The sequence below is a fragment of the Aulostomus chinensis genome, chromosome 12 (assembly GCF_037954235.1).
Source record: "Aulostomus chinensis isolate RoL2024-O1b breed Wild chromosome 12, RoL_Achi_v1.0, whole genome shotgun sequence".
NCBI classification, from domain to species: domain Eukaryota; kingdom Metazoa; phylum Chordata; class Actinopteri; order Syngnathiformes; family Aulostomidae; genus Aulostomus; species Aulostomus chinensis.
Window position 1 is genome coordinate 24969072 of NC_141331.1, and position 19321 is coordinate 24988392.

The 19321-nt window shown below is 40.9% G+C and overlaps 2 protein-coding genes across 2 annotated transcripts in view; both read left to right on the top strand.

Annotated features, from left to right (window-relative positions):
* arl5a (ADP-ribosylation factor-like 5A) overlaps window positions 1-2048 on the top strand; it is an 11501-nt gene extending 9453 nt beyond the window's left edge. Inside the window, exon 6 of the mRNA XM_086219348.1 lies at window positions 1419-2048. Within this exon, the coding sequence (XP_086075474.1) occupies window positions 1419-1467 (49 nt within the window). The 3' untranslated portion in view covers window positions 1468-2048. The remainder of the gene's footprint in view (window positions 1-1418) is intronic.
* A 6925-nt stretch (window positions 2049-8973) lies between these two features.
* The window catches only part of neb (nebulin), a 65293-nt gene continuing 54945 nt past the window's right edge, over window positions 8974-19321 (top strand). Inside the window, exons 1-19 of the mRNA XM_086219436.1 lie at window positions 8974-9048; window positions 12518-12625; window positions 13004-13111; window positions 13410-13514; window positions 13601-13705; window positions 13786-13890; window positions 14466-14570; window positions 15454-15558; window positions 15646-15753; window positions 16199-16315; window positions 16833-16934; window positions 17080-17187; window positions 17281-17385; window positions 17492-17590; window positions 18124-18228; window positions 18320-18427; window positions 18588-18701; window positions 18806-19003; window positions 19112-19219. Coding sequence (XP_086075562.1) covers window positions 8974-9048; window positions 12518-12625; window positions 13004-13111; window positions 13410-13514; window positions 13601-13705; window positions 13786-13890; window positions 14466-14570; window positions 15454-15558; window positions 15646-15753; window positions 16199-16315; window positions 16833-16934; window positions 17080-17187; window positions 17281-17385; window positions 17492-17590; window positions 18124-18228; window positions 18320-18427; window positions 18588-18701; window positions 18806-19003; window positions 19112-19219 — 2088 coding nt within the window. The remainder of the gene's footprint in view (window positions 9049-12517; window positions 12626-13003; window positions 13112-13409; window positions 13515-13600; window positions 13706-13785; window positions 13891-14465; window positions 14571-15453; window positions 15559-15645; window positions 15754-16198; window positions 16316-16832; window positions 16935-17079; window positions 17188-17280; window positions 17386-17491; window positions 17591-18123; window positions 18229-18319; window positions 18428-18587; window positions 18702-18805; window positions 19004-19111; window positions 19220-19321) is intronic.

Genomic DNA, 19321 nt, shown 5'->3' on the forward strand with positions numbered 1-19321 from the left:
CGGACAAACATTCTGAGAACCCAACTTTAATACACATATCAAACATCTGAAACCCTTTTTTCTGTCTTTGTTCTTAAAACTACATTTGAAATATTGCTATCTGAACAATGTTATGTGTTCCTCTGCTTAGTACTCTCAAGACTAATATTACTGTACTGTACACATAGAAGAATACAAGAATACACATTATTGACCCAACCGCAACGTTTACTTTTTTTTTAATAATGCATATTCTTCATTCAGTAGTTATGTAGTTCAGTCGTACTTTTCTGTGCAACAATTTCTCCAAATTTTGCCACACTGACCATGCATCAAGCCATATATTAGGCTTTACCTCGTCTTGTTTTAGGATGAGGTTTTTTTTTTGGTCAGAGCTGGCTTTGGTAAATTTTGAAAAATTCAGAAGTCAAGTGATTATCATGGTAACTTGATGCAGTGGTTAAACGACATTGCTCCCATCTGTTTGTGCTCTGTGTGCTGTATATATTTACTCGACGTACTCTCCTCACTCCTGTTTTTATACTGGTCTCCCTTCTTGTTTTTTCTCAATTCCAGCAACTAGAAATTAGCTATGCTGCTATGTGTTAGGGTAATGTTATCTTGCCAACAGCTAAGTTGTCTGAAAGTTTATATCTCCACCATGCTAAATGTTTTAAGCTTAGTAGACTGTTGTTACGCGACATTAACGCATTGATCTATTTTCATCATTCATTGAATGTACGGCATGGCTCAGGGGTAGAGTGGCCGTCTAGCAACCGAAAGGTCGCTGGTTCGATCCTCGACCCCGGTGACCATGTCCAAGTGTCCTTGAGCAAGACACTGGACCCATAATTGCTCCTGATGAGTAGGGCGGCGCCTTGCATGGTAGCCTCCACCATCAGTGTGTGAGTGTGTGTGTGAACGGGTGAATGTGATGACACTGTAAAGTGCTTTGAGTGCTGCTAAGGTAGAAAAGTGCTCTATAAAATTGAGTCCATTTAGCTCCTCTCGGGCCAGTTAAATACCAGGGTTCAGTACCCATCCTTACCGGGCACATTTCTAAACAATAAAGGCTTAGGGCCGCCACTAATATTTTCCTTAAACAAATTCATTTGTTGATGTTACAAAGATGTTAAAAACGATGAATTTTGAATTCCTCCAAATTGTATTCGGATCTTTCGTCGTTGTGAACGCGATGTCAGTCCAACTCCTTTTCTTTTTCCTTTTGATGTTTATTGTAATGAACATTTACCAAAAAAAATCTGCAGGGTTAGAATGTGAACATGTTATCACTGTATTAGTCCAACTGTGATTTACTCATCTTAATAAACACTCAAATGTTGCATCAATATGAATCTGATCCTCCACAATTGAATTAATGCCGGTCTGTCGCTCCCTCCCCACGTTCCCTTTCCTTTATATCATCCTGTCTCCCCCAGGTTGTGCCAGGGTCTCGAGTGGATGATGTCACGGCTGCGTGTGAGATGATGACCTTTGACTGATCAGGAGCCCTTGCTCTCTGATTTTCCTGCCTCCAGAAATGAGCTTGAAACGAGGATGGGGGTGAGGTCATTTGAGAAATGGTCCTCTCCTTGTTCCTGTGAAGCTGATGTGGGCAGACCATGGCCTGGACGTTGTACTCTTCTGTGATAATTTATTTTACAAGGACACCTGAACTCTGAACAAAAAATATGACCTTTTCATAAGGACACGACTAAAAAGGAGACTCAAATTATTTAAATCGCAAATTCTGCACGGTTTTCCTTTCAGCAAAAGACAGACCTCGTGTGTCTGACTGGGAAAAAAATCCTGGATTCTTCTTCAGCCTATGTGAGTCTAGCCCTCCGTGGCCTTGCAGTATTGCCGGACTGGCTGTGGTGGTTTTTATTGCCCCCTGTGTGTACAGTCCAGTATTCTCTTAACGTGGTGCCTGCAGCAGAATCTTCAAGAAATGATGCTCGATGGACTGACACATTCAGAAGGAAGGGCAAAATCACAATATGCCCTCTTTCTTTCAGTCCCTATGAATAATCAGTGAAATAAAGTGTTTTTATCTGTTTAAGGTGAATAGCGGCTTGTGATGAGTGTTTCTTTCAGATGTCTCACCGCACTGTTGTTATATTTCATATGATTTCCCTCAGGAAATTTTTGCAGCGTGCAATGTTTCATGTTTGTAACGTCATTTATTCTTTTTTTAGTCCTTGAGGAGGCAGAATGTGTCACTTGAGCTCCTGGTTTCTGATGCTTTTCAGGGAGCATGATGAGCAGCTACAGGAGTAGAGAGGAGGGAGCCAGAGTTAAAAAAGCGGAAGGATTTAGGGAGAGAGGAAAGACACCAGGTTCTCCTGTACATGAGCTGAAAAAGGTGAGAGGTTATGAGAAATAGAAAGACTGGTTAGCAAGGCTGTCACAATACCAGCAGCAAATGAACCAAACTAGGGCTGCATGCTGCAAAAAGAAGATCATTCTCAATATCATTGGAAAAACCTGATCTGTTTCAAAGATGTTTTCTTTCGTCTGCCGGCAGGACATCTCCGCAGCACCAAATTATTAACATGAATTCATATTTGAAAACATAATTAGCCTTTTACTAATATTGGGCCTTTCTGTAATTTGAACATTTTAGTAGGCCGTGTTGTGATTTCGCCAAAATTTTAATGGAGTGTCTGTGTTAACTAAACCCTTAAAGTATAGCTCATTTAAGGTGCTTCCACTGCCTCATTGATTTGATCAGCAGTTAGCTGTCTTGGTAATGTCAATTAGAGTTGTAACAGATCTCATTTCATAATTTTCATGGTACAGTAATTTCAAATTCTGGCATTACGTAATTAATATCACCCATCCCAGTGACTCTCAAACACAATGTAAACAGAGGGGATTTATGGCTCAACAAATTCTTTATGACTGAAATTATAAACCATTTGTTTTCCTTTGGAAATATATTTAAAGAATCATTCAGTTACACCGTTTTTCATGAATGTGGAGAAGCAGCAGTACAGTGATAACATCAGTGGTGTTACTGCAGCGTATTGCTGAAACCATGATGATGTAAGGAAGTTGCTTTCCGTGAGGTCAGAAACGTAAGGAGCTGCGTCATATGTGCATTTGCTTTTGAGTTAAAAGCCAGATGCAAACAACTGCCTGATTTTCCAGTTGCATGTAACATTGGGGGGTTCCACTGTTAATTACTGTTTTTAACTTAAGTGACTATATAAGTTGAACAGCCCCAAATTTTGATGATCCCATAGAACTGTAAAACAGAAGAAAAAAAATGCCAGGTTTATTTACTGATCAAGTTCACATTTAATTTTTACTTTTCTATTTGTAAAAAAAAATCACCGGGGAGAAGTTGAGGATTAAGTAAAATTATGTACTGTACATTTATACAACCAGAAAAGGGCCAAATCCACAAATCGCAGTTTGGGTTTTATAATTGTTAGGACTCTCTCTCATCCTCGGACAGATTCCTCTTTTGTTGTTGTAATACTCGTTTTGGCCACAGCAGGCTGAAAAGCCCCCCATATCCCATGCTTTACACTGGACTCCAGTCATTCCTAACTTCACTAGTACGGCCATTTCTCAGTTTCAGTTCTGCTCTGACGTCATAATCAGGGAATAAATAAATCAGACTTGGTAGAACGATACCCAGATTAGTCATTTACATGTCAGATCTTCTTAAAGTTGTTCACTGAAACATCTTTGTGAGGGGTCGTGTGCCGATGTTTGTGTCAGACAATACTCACACATTGATCTGATTTGAGCCTGTTTTTTCAACTGATAGTTCAGTTGTGATAGATAGTTGCGTAACATCCGTCCAGATTCTTAGGTTACATCAACAGTGACAGTAAAACCCAGGACACTGCTCACTTCTCAGAGTTCGGGTTCATGTGTGTTTGTGGGGAAGTACATCTGATCGTAAACAACAGCCCATCTTACAAAGTCATTGTATGACTGACAAACGCTTCATTTTAGTCCTCTCACATCACTCACTGGGACTCTGAGCACTCCAAGGTGTTGGTGGGGGGACAGTTGGCAGTGTTTATGTTGTGGTTGTCTCTCCTGCAGCTGCTGTGTTCTGGTCTCAGTGATTAGTCCTTTTTCCAGTGACTAAGCATCATATAGCGCCCTCCCTGAGTGTCTTTGGCACGAGGAAATCATTCTTTTGACTGCTAAAGTTATAAGTCAATGATATCCTGTAACTGGACTTGAAATTTACTCAAGCGTCATGCATGAATGTGTTATTATTTGTCTCTTGTATTGCTTCTTACACAAAGCAAAGATAGATTAAAAAAAGATAAAAAGAAAGAAAGATAAAAAACCCTCACATGGGCTTCATGAAATGTCCTGACAGCCAAATCCATTCTGACCCACCTGATGCATCTGGTTTTGGTCATGCATGCCAGGGGTTCAATTAGTGTCAGGGAATACCTCAGTAAACTCATACCAAGGCAGCAGTAACGTGTGCACACCGCAAACCATTGGACAGATTAAATCAGATGGAAATGAAAGTGCCTCCTAAGCGGAGGAAGACAGTTTCTTCTGCCATTTCATGTTTCTGTCTTGATGGGCCAAGGTTATGACCCCTGCCAAGGAGGGAATGTGAGCGATCACTGGTGTTGGTCCGTCAGTCTGTTGGCAGGGTAACTCAAAAAGTTGAGGAGGGCATTAAGGTGATGGAACCTGGAAAGTATGAGGTAGAATTTTGGAATTGATAAAATCATATCACCTTGATAGATGGGTGTGGTCTCCAAGAACCCGCTGGTCGGAAAATGTTGCAAAAGTTTTCAGACACATTAAATGCGCTGCTGTTGGGTTTCAGCAGCTGACCTGTTGCCAGTTACGTTGCAGCCTTGTGCATGGATGCAGCAGCTGATGGCACTTTGAAGACCTTTTAGGTGTGTATAAAACTTTTCTGCCTGGGCAGCCAGCCTCTCGGTAATATTACGCCACATGCTTTCCTCCTGAATCAGAGTGTCAGTTTCTGGTCAAACTGATCATCTCCTGCTGTGTCTGAAGGTTGTCATAAGGTTGTCATACGCCACGGCCACCCCACTTGAATTTAAAGTTAGATTTATGTTGAGAGATTTATCATAATGTCAATACATTTGTTTCTACAGAGATTTTCAATACTGAGTTTCAAAGTGCTTCACAATGAAAGATGAAACAAATCAGAGTAAGATAAGATTTTGAAATGTAAAGAACTGATTTACACCAGTAAAATTATATGTTTTCCGGTGGAAGTAAGTTTTAAGATGAGGAAAAAAATGGGCACTGACTCAGACAACCTTGTTTTCTACTGACAGTTTGTTTGGAGCCTCTGGACCTTTATTGCAAAGACTTCTTTAGTTTGCAGTCCTCCATCAGATGATCTCAAACTGTGTGGCATTTTATGGGTTAAAAGGTCTAAATTTAGTAGGGAGCCAGGCCATGAAGATCCTTAAAGGTTATCAGTAAGATCAATCCATCAATCCTTCTGCAACCTGGGAGCCAGTGCGAACAGTCTGGAGCTGGTGCGATGAGATCACAACTCTTGGTTCTGATTAAAAGGCCATTCTGTGTGGTTTGAAGTCATTTCAACATTTTTACTTTGATTTATATATGAAAATAGAGTATTTCAGTCATCAAGGCACGAGGGAATAAAGCATGCACATCAGTGTCCTTTTCTCTAGAATAAAAATTGGGTCTTGTTTGGCTCCCAACTAACAAACGATACATCTGCTGCAGCACCTTGATCCAACCCTACCCACCAGGCAGAATGAGTCATGGGCTCCTAGTGACCAGCAGCCTGCTGCATTCAAGGACTGGATGGTTTTCTATTGAGGAAGGAGGACAGATTTGGAGATGCGGGCCTTGATTCACAGGGGGCAGTCCAGCTCTGCCAAGAAAATGTCTTTTTTATTAGGGTCTGCAGGGCAGCCATACCTTGATGAGTGCTCATCACCCTTAAAGAGTGTTAAAATTTTAAATATATTAAATTGATGGGTGTGATTAACAGTGGAACTTTTCTCCTGTGCGGTAAACTGCCTTGTCATCAGGACACAGAATACAAGTTTTCTTGAGTGTGCCTTGCGAGCTGTGAGGAGCACTCTTAAATTTTGATGTGAAATTACTGATGAGAGCCACAAACGGGAGTGTGCATGACAGCTTGTTCCATTTAACAAGCTGTCTACATTTGTCACAGGACCTACGTATTTGAGGGAATGTCGTTTTTTTGGGAAACAGATAACAGTAAGTTTCAATGCTGCCAGTGAACACCAAACACGAAATCATTCACCTCCTTTGATTTCTAATCGAGGCTGAAATCTCCATCACAAATGACCCAAAGCTTGGACATCTGGATCCAACAGCATGGTCAGGTTTTTTTTTATGAAGTGAGAAACGAACTTTTATTTTTTTAATTTGGGTTGACTGACTCTCAAACAATGATTGCTTTGTAAATTTTTCAGATTGGATTTAATTGCAAGCGCAGTGATGCCGCTAATTAAGACTCATCCAGTGCATCACAGAATGCAGAGCCATTCCCCATTTCCAGAGGGAGAGAGGGAGAGAGAGAGAGAGACAGGGATGTTCAGCTGCTGCTGTCCATCTTGGCCCCTCCATAGCACCCGGCTCCTGGCACAAAGTGAGAGTAAAGCTATAACATACCAGAAAGATAAGAGCACATCATTTAAAGAGAGGAGATCCACAAAGTGCTAGTCACCAAATCCAAATCTGATGCTTTCTCATAAAAATCTAATTTGTTTTTAAATTGAATCAAAATTGCAAAAAACCTTAACTGTCCAGCCCGTATTTTCTTGAAATAGTTTTTTTTTTTTTGTACCTCTTAAATCTAAATACTTTTGCAGAATCCCAGAATTGTACAGACAACGAAACTAGAATTCTGCTTTTAAATTATGTAAACTGGCGTTTTGGACTCCATTGTAACCTTTTGTCCTCTGATTGGTTGAGAGGAATTTGTCTGCTCTAATTTCTAACGTGACGTGTATACATAGAGCCCATCTGCATCTAGAACTGACCTATTGCTATTATTGTCAGCCATTCTTTCTTTGAACGCTTCGTTAGCGAGGGAACACAAAGTTGACGCTAGTGGAATTGTGTGTATTTGTGCCCCTGGCGATCTTGAATTTATGTCTGCTCAATCTTTATTCCAAAGGAAAAAGATCTCAGGCTGCAACTTACTCAGCATAGGTTTTATCTTTCATCCAAAGGACAGTGGTTATTTACAAATCATTTTTCAGATTAAGTCCCATTAGGATTATGAGGAGTAGCCTGGTATTTGTCCACAAAATGTCTTCCAGTATGCGTCTCACAGTTCCACATTTTGATGTTGACTGGATTCTTAAGGGGACCCAGCCGGCGTTGGGTCAGCTAGCAGATGACCTCAACAGATCTTGGCCCTGATCAGATCGCACCTCTGATGGCTCTTCAGCTTGCTGTGTCCTCACAGGCTCATACTTACATTTTTGACAGACCTTTTCCTATGACCAGATGTGTGTGTGTCAACATCACAACCAAACAACAACAAGTAGTCCGTTCACACAGGCTGATACTGTTTTCTTTAAAACCCCACCACCCATGCCCTGTCCTCATAACTGTACCGCTGATGCATTCGTCTCAACAGGTGCTCTTTTCTGAAAGGATCACTTTGGTATATTTAGATTTTGAAACCTGATAACGCCGGCCTGTGATTGGCTGTGTCAGGCACATGATAACCTGGGTAGACACTGCAGCTGTGTGCTGTCGCCCAGCGTTTCTCTGGAGGGAAGCTGGGGAGGCTTTTGCGGCTTGGGAGACCATTAAAATCTTAAACAACTGGTAAGCAAAGAAAGGGAGAGAAATCAAGTACATCCGTTTTTGTCAAGTCTGCATGGCTTTCCATTTGCTTGGACTGTCATCTTCCCCATCCTATGCTGCCATTTGGACCTTGGAGGACAGCTGATGTAGGACTAAGGAGTGTGAAGGCGTTGCACCACATTAAAGGAGTGTCTAAACCATCCAGAAGTGCAAGCTTCCAGCAAGATCATACCAGGCGTACATTTGGATGTTTTTTTTTCAGCAACAGCGTGTCCATCTGGTTTGCTTGCCATGATCAGCATCTGTGTGGCTAGATTGTCCTTCTACCACCAGTGTGACACTTCTTTCTCTTCATCTTTTTTTCAGTATTTTTATAGAAAAAAACTTTTTTAATGTAAAGACAGGGCAATCTAGTGCTACAGCAGGTAGTTAGTATGCCACCCTATATTTAACCTGCAGCCTCAGAAGGCATTGCATCTCCGTTAGCTAAACGGAGTCAACCAATCAGGCTGTGGCATTAGCTTACATGTCAAATAGCTGAAGCACTGTTGGGCAGCTGTCGCAAACCCTCAGCCAGGAGGCACAGTTCTCTGAGCTGTGTTGTGGCAAGAGAGGGAGGAGGGGTGGCTGCCACGCATTGGAAGCTAGAGGCCTGTCCTAATGCACTCTGTCTCACCTTCCTAGTGTGCCCTTCTCCCTGAGTCATTATTGATCTACACTTGTGGCACACTTTGTGAGGTTTTTCACACTTTTTTTTATTACTTTGTTCAGGGTTGAGGCAAATCACACAGTTTGAGGCCCTAGTGGATGGCAAGTGAGGCGTCGTTACAGTCAGGAAATACTGCAGGAGTCTTTCTCTGGTATGGCATGCACATTGGTTGAAAGTAATGTTTCAGTTTTTGTTTCTTTGTTTTTTGTTAATTATTCCCTTTTCTGAAGGAGGTAATTTGGTTCAGCCTAAGGATGGCCGTCAGCATCCTAAAATATCACTGCTGAAGTTGGCTGTCGGTGTTTTGTTTTAGCTCCAGTTCATACTGTTTGAAGTAATGATAGAGCATTTGAATGAACTTTGCAACCTTGATACATTGTCCTCTTCCTCATTGCATGTGTTGTCAGTTTCTCAACTCAAATCCTGTTCATAAATAAAGAATGCCTAACAATGTCACCTGCTTTGTGCAGAGCCTCTAAAACCGTCTCAAGATGACGGAAATTGTGGAGGAATATGAGGAATTTGAAGAGGAATATGAGGAGGAGGAGGAGGAGGTAGTGGATGAGGTAAGTGCATATTTTTTCACAGCTTTTTTAATGTTCAAAACCTGAGGGATTATCTTAGACTTGATTCAGTGTACTGACTCTGCAGGTCCAGTGGGTCCTATGAATAGTTAGGTTAGTGACGCTATCCCCTCCAGTCAGCAGTTCATAGGACCAGTGGTCCACGTCTGCTGATGGATACTGTTTCACACAGATACCATGATGCGTTTTAGTCCTGGGTTGACTGTAATCGTTAATCACATTTGAAAGTATTTCAGAGATATTTTCTGATGTCCGATAAACATTCTTTAACTGAGGCCTTGGGGTATGACAGTCTTGTGACGTAATCGTTACAAAACTCCAACGTCACACAAAAATCAAGAACTGCAGATTCCTGCAGATAACATAGGGTGACCATGTTCATTTGATTGTACTTCAGCAGCAGGCCATCATTCATCTCCGTCATGTCGAACCTATTGATAAACACCGTTTGTAATGGTGTTCCTCCTGTGAAGCACAGATGGTGTGTGACTGCATAACATACCATTTGGAGCCCTGCCAATCTCTGGAAGTTACCTTCTTTCTTTTTTTTTTCCCTTTGCCTCAAATGAAGCGTTATGATCCATCAAAATCTCCAGTCCTTAAGACTTTTGTATAGTTAAATGATGTAACTTGAACCATTTTTTTTAAATGTAAATTACTGTGCTGTTAAATGTCTCCATATCAGTGTCCAATGGAAGAGTGAAAGCAGAAGGATAACAGCTTAATCCCATATTTCCCAGAGAAATAGGATTAAAGTTACCCTTGTATTTGTTCATCCTTAATATGGCGATATCTTATAGGGGGGTCTGAAGGATCGTTTGCGGCTGCACAATGTGACCACCCAGATAGTAGTCGGCATCTTTGAACTCCCATATAACACAACTGTTTCAACTGATTTACCATCTTTACTGCAAAGATGTAAATCATTTTGGGAGGCGGAACATGTGGATTCCTATAAACTCAATACACTCTGATTTCACATCAACTTTCATCTACACTGTGGAGAAATGCATTGTTAAGAGGGCTTCTTATTTAATCTAAAGAATGGGGAGAAACATAGGGCTATTTGGATCCTTCTGCAACCTGACATAGTTTGGTGTTCGCTTTCATATTTCATCTTTACATTTTGTTAGTCTGCTTCGTAGATTATAAGAATTATCTATGGATGATAAGAATTCTCTATATTCTCTTCATATTAACTAACTCCCGGGGTAGGTTAGGGGTGGAGCATCGAGTTCTGTCTGGCATTCAGACAAAATTAGAAGTGGACATTTACGGCACTTTGGCAGAGAGATGAAGCGAGAAGCAAAGTGAGCGAAAGCGATGGGCAAGTGAGACGAGCCACAGTGCTGTAAATCACACTCTGATGGCCCGGAGCGTTTGAGCAGCGTCACAGTGCTGGAGAACTGACTGGGGTTGTAGAGAGGCGTTGTTCAGCATTGTTATGTAGTGATATATGATATGTTAGTGGGGCTGGCTGGGTGGGCTCTGAGCACCTATGGTTCTCTCCTGTCTGATAGATTCAGATACTGAAGCCTGCAACACACGTTGATTAAAATGATTGAGATGTTCTTTCTCTCAGCTCTGGTTCTGCTAGATTTTAGGCAGACTTGAAGCCTTGGGTTAGTCAGGTACAACTTTAGAGTGTTAAGTGTGTTACATATGGAAACGCTGTCCGTTACTGTAGTCTGACTCATTTTAGTGGTTGATAAGTTTTAGTGTGCCCATTTAAAACTAAATAAACATATGTTGGCTGATTTTGGGATATTTACCTCTGAGACTTTTACCTCAGCTCTATGAACTTGAGGTGAATAAGACTTTTTTGGTGCGTTCCACAACCCCTCTGCATAATCCACAACTGTCATCTGTTTTGTCATATTTTTTTGGAGGAGAATGGTCATAGAAAATGGTCCACAGTGTTGATCCACAGTATTCAAGAAGTCGTTGACTTTTTTGACTTCTCCAGGAAATTAAACTTGATAAACCTTCTCTGCTCAGGGGTAAATGTAGAAAACTCCAGCACCCAACCCTTGTGTGTGAACAGGCACAGGGATTATAGAGCTGTCTAAACAGTTTGTGTTGAGCTGTCTGCTCTAGCAGCTGATGTCAGGCACAGGGAGCTATGAAACAACGAATGAGAATAGAAACATTACCATGCATGTGCCTGATTTTTATAGACACGGTCAAAGGATCAGAAGTAGTCAAGGGATATTAAGCTTAATTAGACTGCAGACACAATTACAGCATATTCACCCCTGAGGATTTGACTTTTCAGTTACATTATTGCAGTGAAGTGAGAAAGAATGATACAGCATTTGACAGAGGGGCCGCTAGAGTTATACTGTTTTGAGTGAATTTATACAGGAAGTGTGAACAGGGCTCCAGAGCTGTGGAAAAATCACCCTCAATACTTTCAAAAAAACATACTGTGCTGTCTCTCCCATAACTTGTTCTGGCCATATTGAAACCTCAGAGTGTGTCCTATATTTGTAGTATGTTGAGCAGATTACAACGACGACTGTCACTGAGCACTCGACTCAGTTCCATCAGGTAAAGCACTTCCTACCGACAGATACCTGTCCAAACAGTGCAAGATACTGCTCTCTTGTCTTGACAATGGTGCAACCCCTGTGCGCATGCCTGTATGATTAATCTGCTGTCTGGATATTTCAGCAAAGGTAAACTGTTTGTGATCCTGGCAGGTTTTCATAGTAAAGCCTTTAAATTTGAAAATGCTGCTATAAAATCAGTTAAACATCTGCATGCACATTGTCGTTTCCATCACTTTACAATTGAAATTATAAGCCAGTCCTAACATTTCTTACCTTAACATGAGCCCCAAAAGGCAATGGCTGCACTTTGAGCTGTTGATTGCTTCTTGTAATTCAGTAAAAGTAAGATGCCGTTGGTGTCTCTGAGCCAGGCATTGCATGAAGCATTCATTCATTGACTGAATGTAGTTACATCTGTATCATCAACTTCCCCGTTGCTTGACTTAAATGTTGTCTGTCCTTCAGTCACCTATCATCCACCTTGATAGTAAATGATACCAATAACCATGTGACTTCCATGCAAAAAAACAGTTCATGCTTTATCCATATCACTTTAACCATTTCACTTATCAAAGGTGAGTAATTAGATTTGTGGGTAAGCTGTATATAGTATATATATATATATATACTGCATAATCACACAAATGAATGCCATTTTGCTGAGAAGTGTTCTTTTTTATCTATATTAGATTGGATCTTTATCAAATGAACACAGGTTTTCTATTAGTTAGTGTACATCTTAAAATCGGCCCAAATACACCTCTTTTCCACGGTGGAATCCCTGGTGTATTTCAGTGTGACTGGCAAATTCATGCCCTGTAATCACTGTTGACTGTTTTTGTTGGTTTGTTTGTTTTTTTGTTGGGTGATTAATTAGATGTCCCTCTGTCCCTCCTCAGTCTGGCTTGCCCACCAGGAAAGTCGCAAAGAAGGTCAAGGTGGATACTTCCAAGTTCATGACTCCGTACCTGGCCCACAGCCAGAAGATGCTGGAGCAGTTCAGCCATGTAAGTTTGCAGTCCTCATTTTGTATGTTTTCGAAGGACAGATTTGTAAAATCAGGGGCGGCGTGGCTCAGAGGTAGTGTGGCCGTCTAGCAACCGAAGGCTCGCTGGTTCGATTCTCACTTCCCCTGGTGACAATGTCCAAGTATCTTTGAGCAAGATACTGAGCCCCCAATTGCTCCTGATGGCCCTGCAGTGGACTGGCAACCCATCCAGGGTGAACCCCGCCTCTCGCCAAATGTCAGCTGGAATAGGCTCCACCCCCCGCCCCTTAACGGATAATCTGCATAGAAAGTAGATGGATGGATGAAGATTTGTAAAATCCAGTTATTTGAAATAAAAAAACATCTTTTCCAAAATTGCCATTATTGTCTCTACTAGAATAAGTACCGGCATGCGTATGACGTGTCCAGAGGGACGCCCCCTGCCATCAGCACTGATACACCTGAGATGGTGCGAATCAGGAAGGCCCAGGAGCAGCTAAGTGAGGTATGGATTTGTTCTTTTCCAAAACCCTGCTGTCTAAATGTAGGGCAATGAGATGAGAAGTTCTTGCCTTGAATCCTTGCTTCAGCTAAAGTATACGGAGAAAAGTTTTGTCAAATTACGTGACTGAACTTTTCTGCTGTCAAGCATGGACTGCGACCAATAGGCTATGGAGAAAGATGCCGAATATATTCAATGGCATCTTTTTCTTTAGATTAAAGTAAAAAAAAAAACATACTCAGTTATCCAGTCTTGATGTGATCTTGCTTTTGTTAAGAATAATGAGAAATGTTGTCCTCAGGTTAAATATCGCATGGAAGGAAATAAGGCTCGAACAACCAGCTTGTATGATGGTGAGGCCAAAGAGATCGCCCACGTCAAGCATGTATCGGAACTCATCAGCAAGGTGAGCTACCCAAACTTATAACAACATGTGAAAGTCTGAAAAAGGAATGAATATTTCACATAACTGTTGCTGCTTGTCTCTGTTAGGTCCTGTACAGACAGAAGTGGGATGAAACCAAGGACAGGTACCTGCTGCCTCCTGATGCTCCTGAGCTGGTCCTGGCTGTGAAGAATGCTGCTAACTACAGCAAGGTAACATCCTAGAAGAATGTACCTTATTGTCATCAAATGCAATGACATGCTTTGATTCATTTTCACTACTGCTTGTTTAGAAACACTACACAGAGGACTGGGATGAGGAGAAGACCCTCTTTTACCCTTACTCTGACAGCCCTGAGCTGCGCAGGGTGGCCAAGGCTCAGGAGGTCCTCAGTGATGTAAGCTGAGTTTACATGCACAGTTTTTACTTTCATCTGCAGTAAATGAAGGTCTGACATTCAGATGTCTTTGCTGTTTGTTTTAAATATATACGAAGTGAAAGAGTGTCGAAATGTTAGATGTTATCCCTTGGAATTATGAGACTTTTTTGCATCAAGTTGGTGATGTAATTGGCACTCATGTACATCACGGATTTACTGTACATTTAATCTATTGATATAAGATGTTGGGAAACTTTTTGACTTAGATCCAAAACACATTTTACACTGAAGATTATGTGCATATCTGATTGAAGGGATTCTCGTAGTGACTATCTTTTAGTGCCACGTTTTTAGTGTTTACATATGAAGCACTAGATCGAACAAAACTAGTTCAGCTGAGCAAAGCTGCATGTCCGAAAGGGCTGTGAGACACTCATTCTTTCTGAACACCTTCTCTACTTACGTAACAAACTCACAAGTCGATAGATGTGTTCTGCTTGAGTCTGTTCAATAAAAAAAAACAGCTGACTGAAATTGTAGAATTAACTGCCTCTGTGAATTTTAATTTAAAATTTCACTGTGTGTCCTTACAGGTTCAGTACAAGAAGGGTCATGATAAGCGCAAGACTGAGTACACCTCCCTGGCTGATCCTCCAGAAGTGGAGCTGGCCAAAAGAGTGGAACAACAGCGCAGTGATGTAAGAAAATCCTTTCTGTTTACATTGCAAACCACCCAGGAGGACAGAAGCAAAGTCTTATATTGTTGTTATAGATACACCAGACAATAAATCCCACAGCTAATTTTTACTGAAAGCAAGAGCACTGATGTCAGTTATGGACACATCATCTCCCCTCGGTTCACTTCGACTGTGGTCTAGTTTGTTTGTCAAAAAGTGATACTTTACTCCAAAAGAGTATTTTTGCCTTCCAGGGACTCAATTTTTAGGGTAGTTTTTTTTCCATCCTACGTCACGTTTCTTTTTGACCCCCAAAATTAAAAAAAAAAGACAGCCATATTCAAGTTGAAGCTAACAGGGACTCATAGCGACCAGAAACAACAACAAAACTGTCCAAAAACTCCAAAGCACATTGAATCAAAGTGGATTGCCAAGCATGGATAAAGAAGACGTGGATTATACAGGACGGTAAGCTTGTAGTTGTGGCTATGGGGTGCCATAAGATTCAAGCTAAATATGCATACATTGGAGAAGGGAAAAAAGACACAAATTTGTGTATCACTTTTGTCAGTATTCCTCCATTTACACTGTCAATTTATGCAAGTAAGGAATAAACCTCAATGCTACTCTGGAAAATGTAATTTTAGAGACTGAAACCAGCAGTTGGCACAACTCACCCACATGTGCCTTCTGAGGCTGACCAACGCTGCTGGGAATAACTGGCCACCTGCTCTTTGGTATTAAGCGTGATATACAGTATGCTCAAAGGGAGAGGTCAACAATAGGATGAAATTACATGGATTCTGGTTATTCCTAATTTGTTTCTCAAACAGCGGGTGAACATATCCAAGACGACAGCAAGTAGAATGAATCATCTCATGCTGTTTTTATTTGTTCCCCACAGCTTAAATACAAGGAAGACTATAATCAAAACGTGAAGGGTCAGTGGTGCGAGACACCCTACTTTGACGTGGCCATCGCCAGGGTGGCAATGGACAACCTGAGCAACGTAAGACTCGTTAAAAGCAGCGCAATTTTCATTTGGTATCTTTTTGCTTGTTTCCTGTCCCTAAATTTTGATCCTTTTCCTTTGCAGAGAAAGTACACACAAGGCTATGAGGACTTAAAAGACCAAATTTATTTCATGCAAACAGACACACCTGTCTACAACACAAACAAGAAGGCTCGTATTGCTGCTAGTGAGGTAAGCGCGCGCACGCATGGGCGTGCACACACACACACACACACACACACACACAATGCAAATACAAAGGTATCAGAGTATTTTTATAGGTCCTATCTCATGTGGAAGACACGATGGACAGTTGACCCGTGTGTCTCAGAGCAGAATGTGAGTCAACGCTGACGCAGGGACACACTTCATTGTGCCCACACAGGCAGTGCATGACTTAGAGACATTTGATTCACTTTCACTGCATATATTTATAATGCAGTTTCATGAGTTCACAGTAACACCATCTCTGATGGTGTGAAGAGTCTTTTTCAGCTTCTGCCACCCGCACATTCACACACTATGCAAACATGCGTCATGTTAGGAGAGGATACACGTGTTGTTCAATCGTGACAGACTGTACCAACGTTATAGCTGTTCTTCCTACTCAAAATCTTCCCCATGTCTCTGTTGACAGGTCCAATATAAGAAGGATTATGAGAAGACAAAAGCACAGTCTGACTACAACACCCTCCCGGCCACTGAGAATCCTCTCCTCAGACAGCTCCGATACGCTGGCACCATCCTCAGTGATGTAGGTGTCTGAAGAACCCCATGTAGGAAGGAAAAACATGTACATTTTGTGTTTTGGAGAAAACAAGTGATACATTCTAAAATGTCATAACACTGTAATAATTTCGTATTACTTGTCTCTCTCTGTGTTGGTTTCCTGTGTAGATTAAGATGTTGCTTGCATGAATTCAAAAATTGCTACCTCTAGACCATCAACTGAAAAAGAGGGGTATATGAGTTATACATAAAAAAGATGTCAACTTTTCTAAAAGTACTGCTAATGAAAAGTCACTTGCAGTACTCGCCTCCTTGCGGCAAGTTAGCTGACGCTGGGGAGGATTTCATTGACTTAGGTGACCAGCATAGCTTGCCATAATTTTTTTAAAATTTTAATATCTGCATTTCATTTCATGTTAATTTGATTGATACAGATACAGATTCATTGTTAAAGTGCCTAGTAATTTAACATGCATGCAATGACTCAGATTTATAGGTAAGTCAGTGTGTTCATCATCTGTTTTTTTTTGTCTTCTTTACAGAAAGTGTACAAGGCCAACTATGAGAAATCCCGAGGTTTCAGCATCAACTATTGTGATACGCCCAAATTTCAGATGGATTCAGTTCTTAAACAATTCAATGATGTAAGAAAACCATTAAATGCTTTCTTTTTTATGAATGTATTATAATATCTATCTGTCTATCTATCTGTCTATCTATCTATCTATCTATATATCTATATCAATATATATATGGATTACTGATGTGTTCTTTCTTAAAATTATTCAGGCGCATTACAAAGATAAGTATGACAATGAAGTTAAGGGCCACTACATTGGCAGCTATGAAGATGTCTATATGCTTCACTGCCAGAAAGTTGAAGAAATGAAGAAAGATGTAAGTCACCGAGGATAATTCTAGCCATGTTCTTACCATTTATGACATACATCAATATATTTGTCCTCCATAATATCTTTTTATTTCTTGCAGCACCTATATAAAGCTGAGTATGAAGACATAAAAACAAGATGCTTCTTCCCGCAAACAATTACACCTGAATATGAAGTAGCTAAGAATCTTCAACAATGCAGCGATGTGAGTAGTTTGGATTATTGGACCACTTCCTCCGTAGTACTGTATATTGATTGTAGTCCTCTTTTCATTTGAATATCACACTTGTGTTTTATTTTATGTTTTGCAGAAAGTGTACCGGCAACATCCAGACAAAGTGAAATTCACACAAGTGGTGGATTCACCAGTTCTGGTTCAAGCAGCCATCAATGCCCAACAGCTGAGTGATGTAAGTACCATTTATGGCTCCCCTCCTTTCAGTACTTTGATGGATTGCTTTAGAATTATGTGTCATAAACTGCTATTTGATTAGTAGCACAATGTTATACAATAGTGCCTATCAATATTATATATAATATTTATTTTCACGTATGTTCATGTGTATATATTTGTTTTGAATCTCAATATTTTCATACAGTCTATTTGACGTGTGCTGCAGTCATGGCTGTCATCAGTCTTTAGATCTACATGTCTTAGATGTGCATATTACTTTAGAGTCTCCCCAATCATCCCCATAGCCCAGCTGTCTCTCTGTTGGCTCCATGGAAACTGGAGAGCCGTCTCTCTGTAGTATAAATAGCAACAAGCATTCAGTTGGCCCAGAATAAACCCTGTGATCAGAGGGGCTGGTGAGGTAGGGAGCGGAATAGTTAACAGATAGAGTCCAGTTGATGCACTGCTGCCCTCCTGTGACCGAACATGAAACTTCACTTCACTCATGTTATGGAGTCAATCACTCTGATGAATGTGTGCTTCTTGCAGTTGAACTACAAGGCACATTATGAGGAAACCAAGGTCAAGAACAGTCTGCCCCCAGACTATCCCTTCTTCATACAGTCCAGAGTTAATGCTTTCAACCTCAGTGATGTAAGTAACTGGGATCGCACTGACAATGATGTAATTTCCTGTCACTTTTAATTTGATGTACATTTTTAACGGTGCAATTTTCTCCTCACAGAACTGCTACAAGTACGACTGGGAGAAAAGTAAGGCAAAGAAGTTTGAGGTGAAGGGAGATGCTATCTCGATCCTTGCTGCCCGTGCTCACACCAACATCGCAAGTGATGTAAGTACACATCTTCTTTCTGCACTTTCAGCTTTTAAGAATATCTCCATTTCATTTTTGTTTTTATATCCTATTTATTAGTAATGCACATTAAAGTGTCTTTTTATCAGCCTAGTAACTGAGAAACTTTTGCTCCTCTTTTCTCTGTTTTCCTTTGCAGGTTAAATATAAGAAGGAGTATGAGAAGAACAAGGGGCAGATGGTTGGAGCCCTCAGCATCAACGACGATCCTAAAATCTTGCATTCTGTTCACGTTGCCAAAATTCAGAGTGATGTAAATAATTTGCTTGTTCTAGGAATTATTGCCCATGATATCAATACTGTTTGAGCTGAGGGAAGAGGTTCCGCTTGAACAATCTCTTACTGGTGTCTCCACAGCGTGAATATAAAAAGGACTACGAGAAGATAAAGCTAAAATACCATACACCCCTGGATATGATATCTGTCACCTCTGCAAAGAAGTCCCAGGCAATTGCCAGCATGGCTGGGTACCGCAGCATCAATACCAACTTCTTTCTTCCCCCTGATAGTGTGCTGTTGGACCTGGCCAAGAAAGCCAACATCATCCAGAGTGATGTGAGTCTAGACAGATTTAACAACATCATATGGGTTGATAATATGAAAAAAAATAGGGTGAGATTTTGAGATTGTGTATCGTGTGACAGTTTTCTGTCTTCATTACAGAATGAGTACAAGTCTGACTACAATAACTATACCAAAGGAAGCCCATGGGTCACCTTTGGCTCCATTGAGGTTGAGAAGGCGAAGAACGCGGGTCAGATCCTTAATGAGGTATGCACGCTGCAACTCTGCTATGCACTAACTTGTGACATTTGAGATATGGACATCTATTATATTTGGTTAGATCTGTCACAATACTTGCTGATGGTGTTA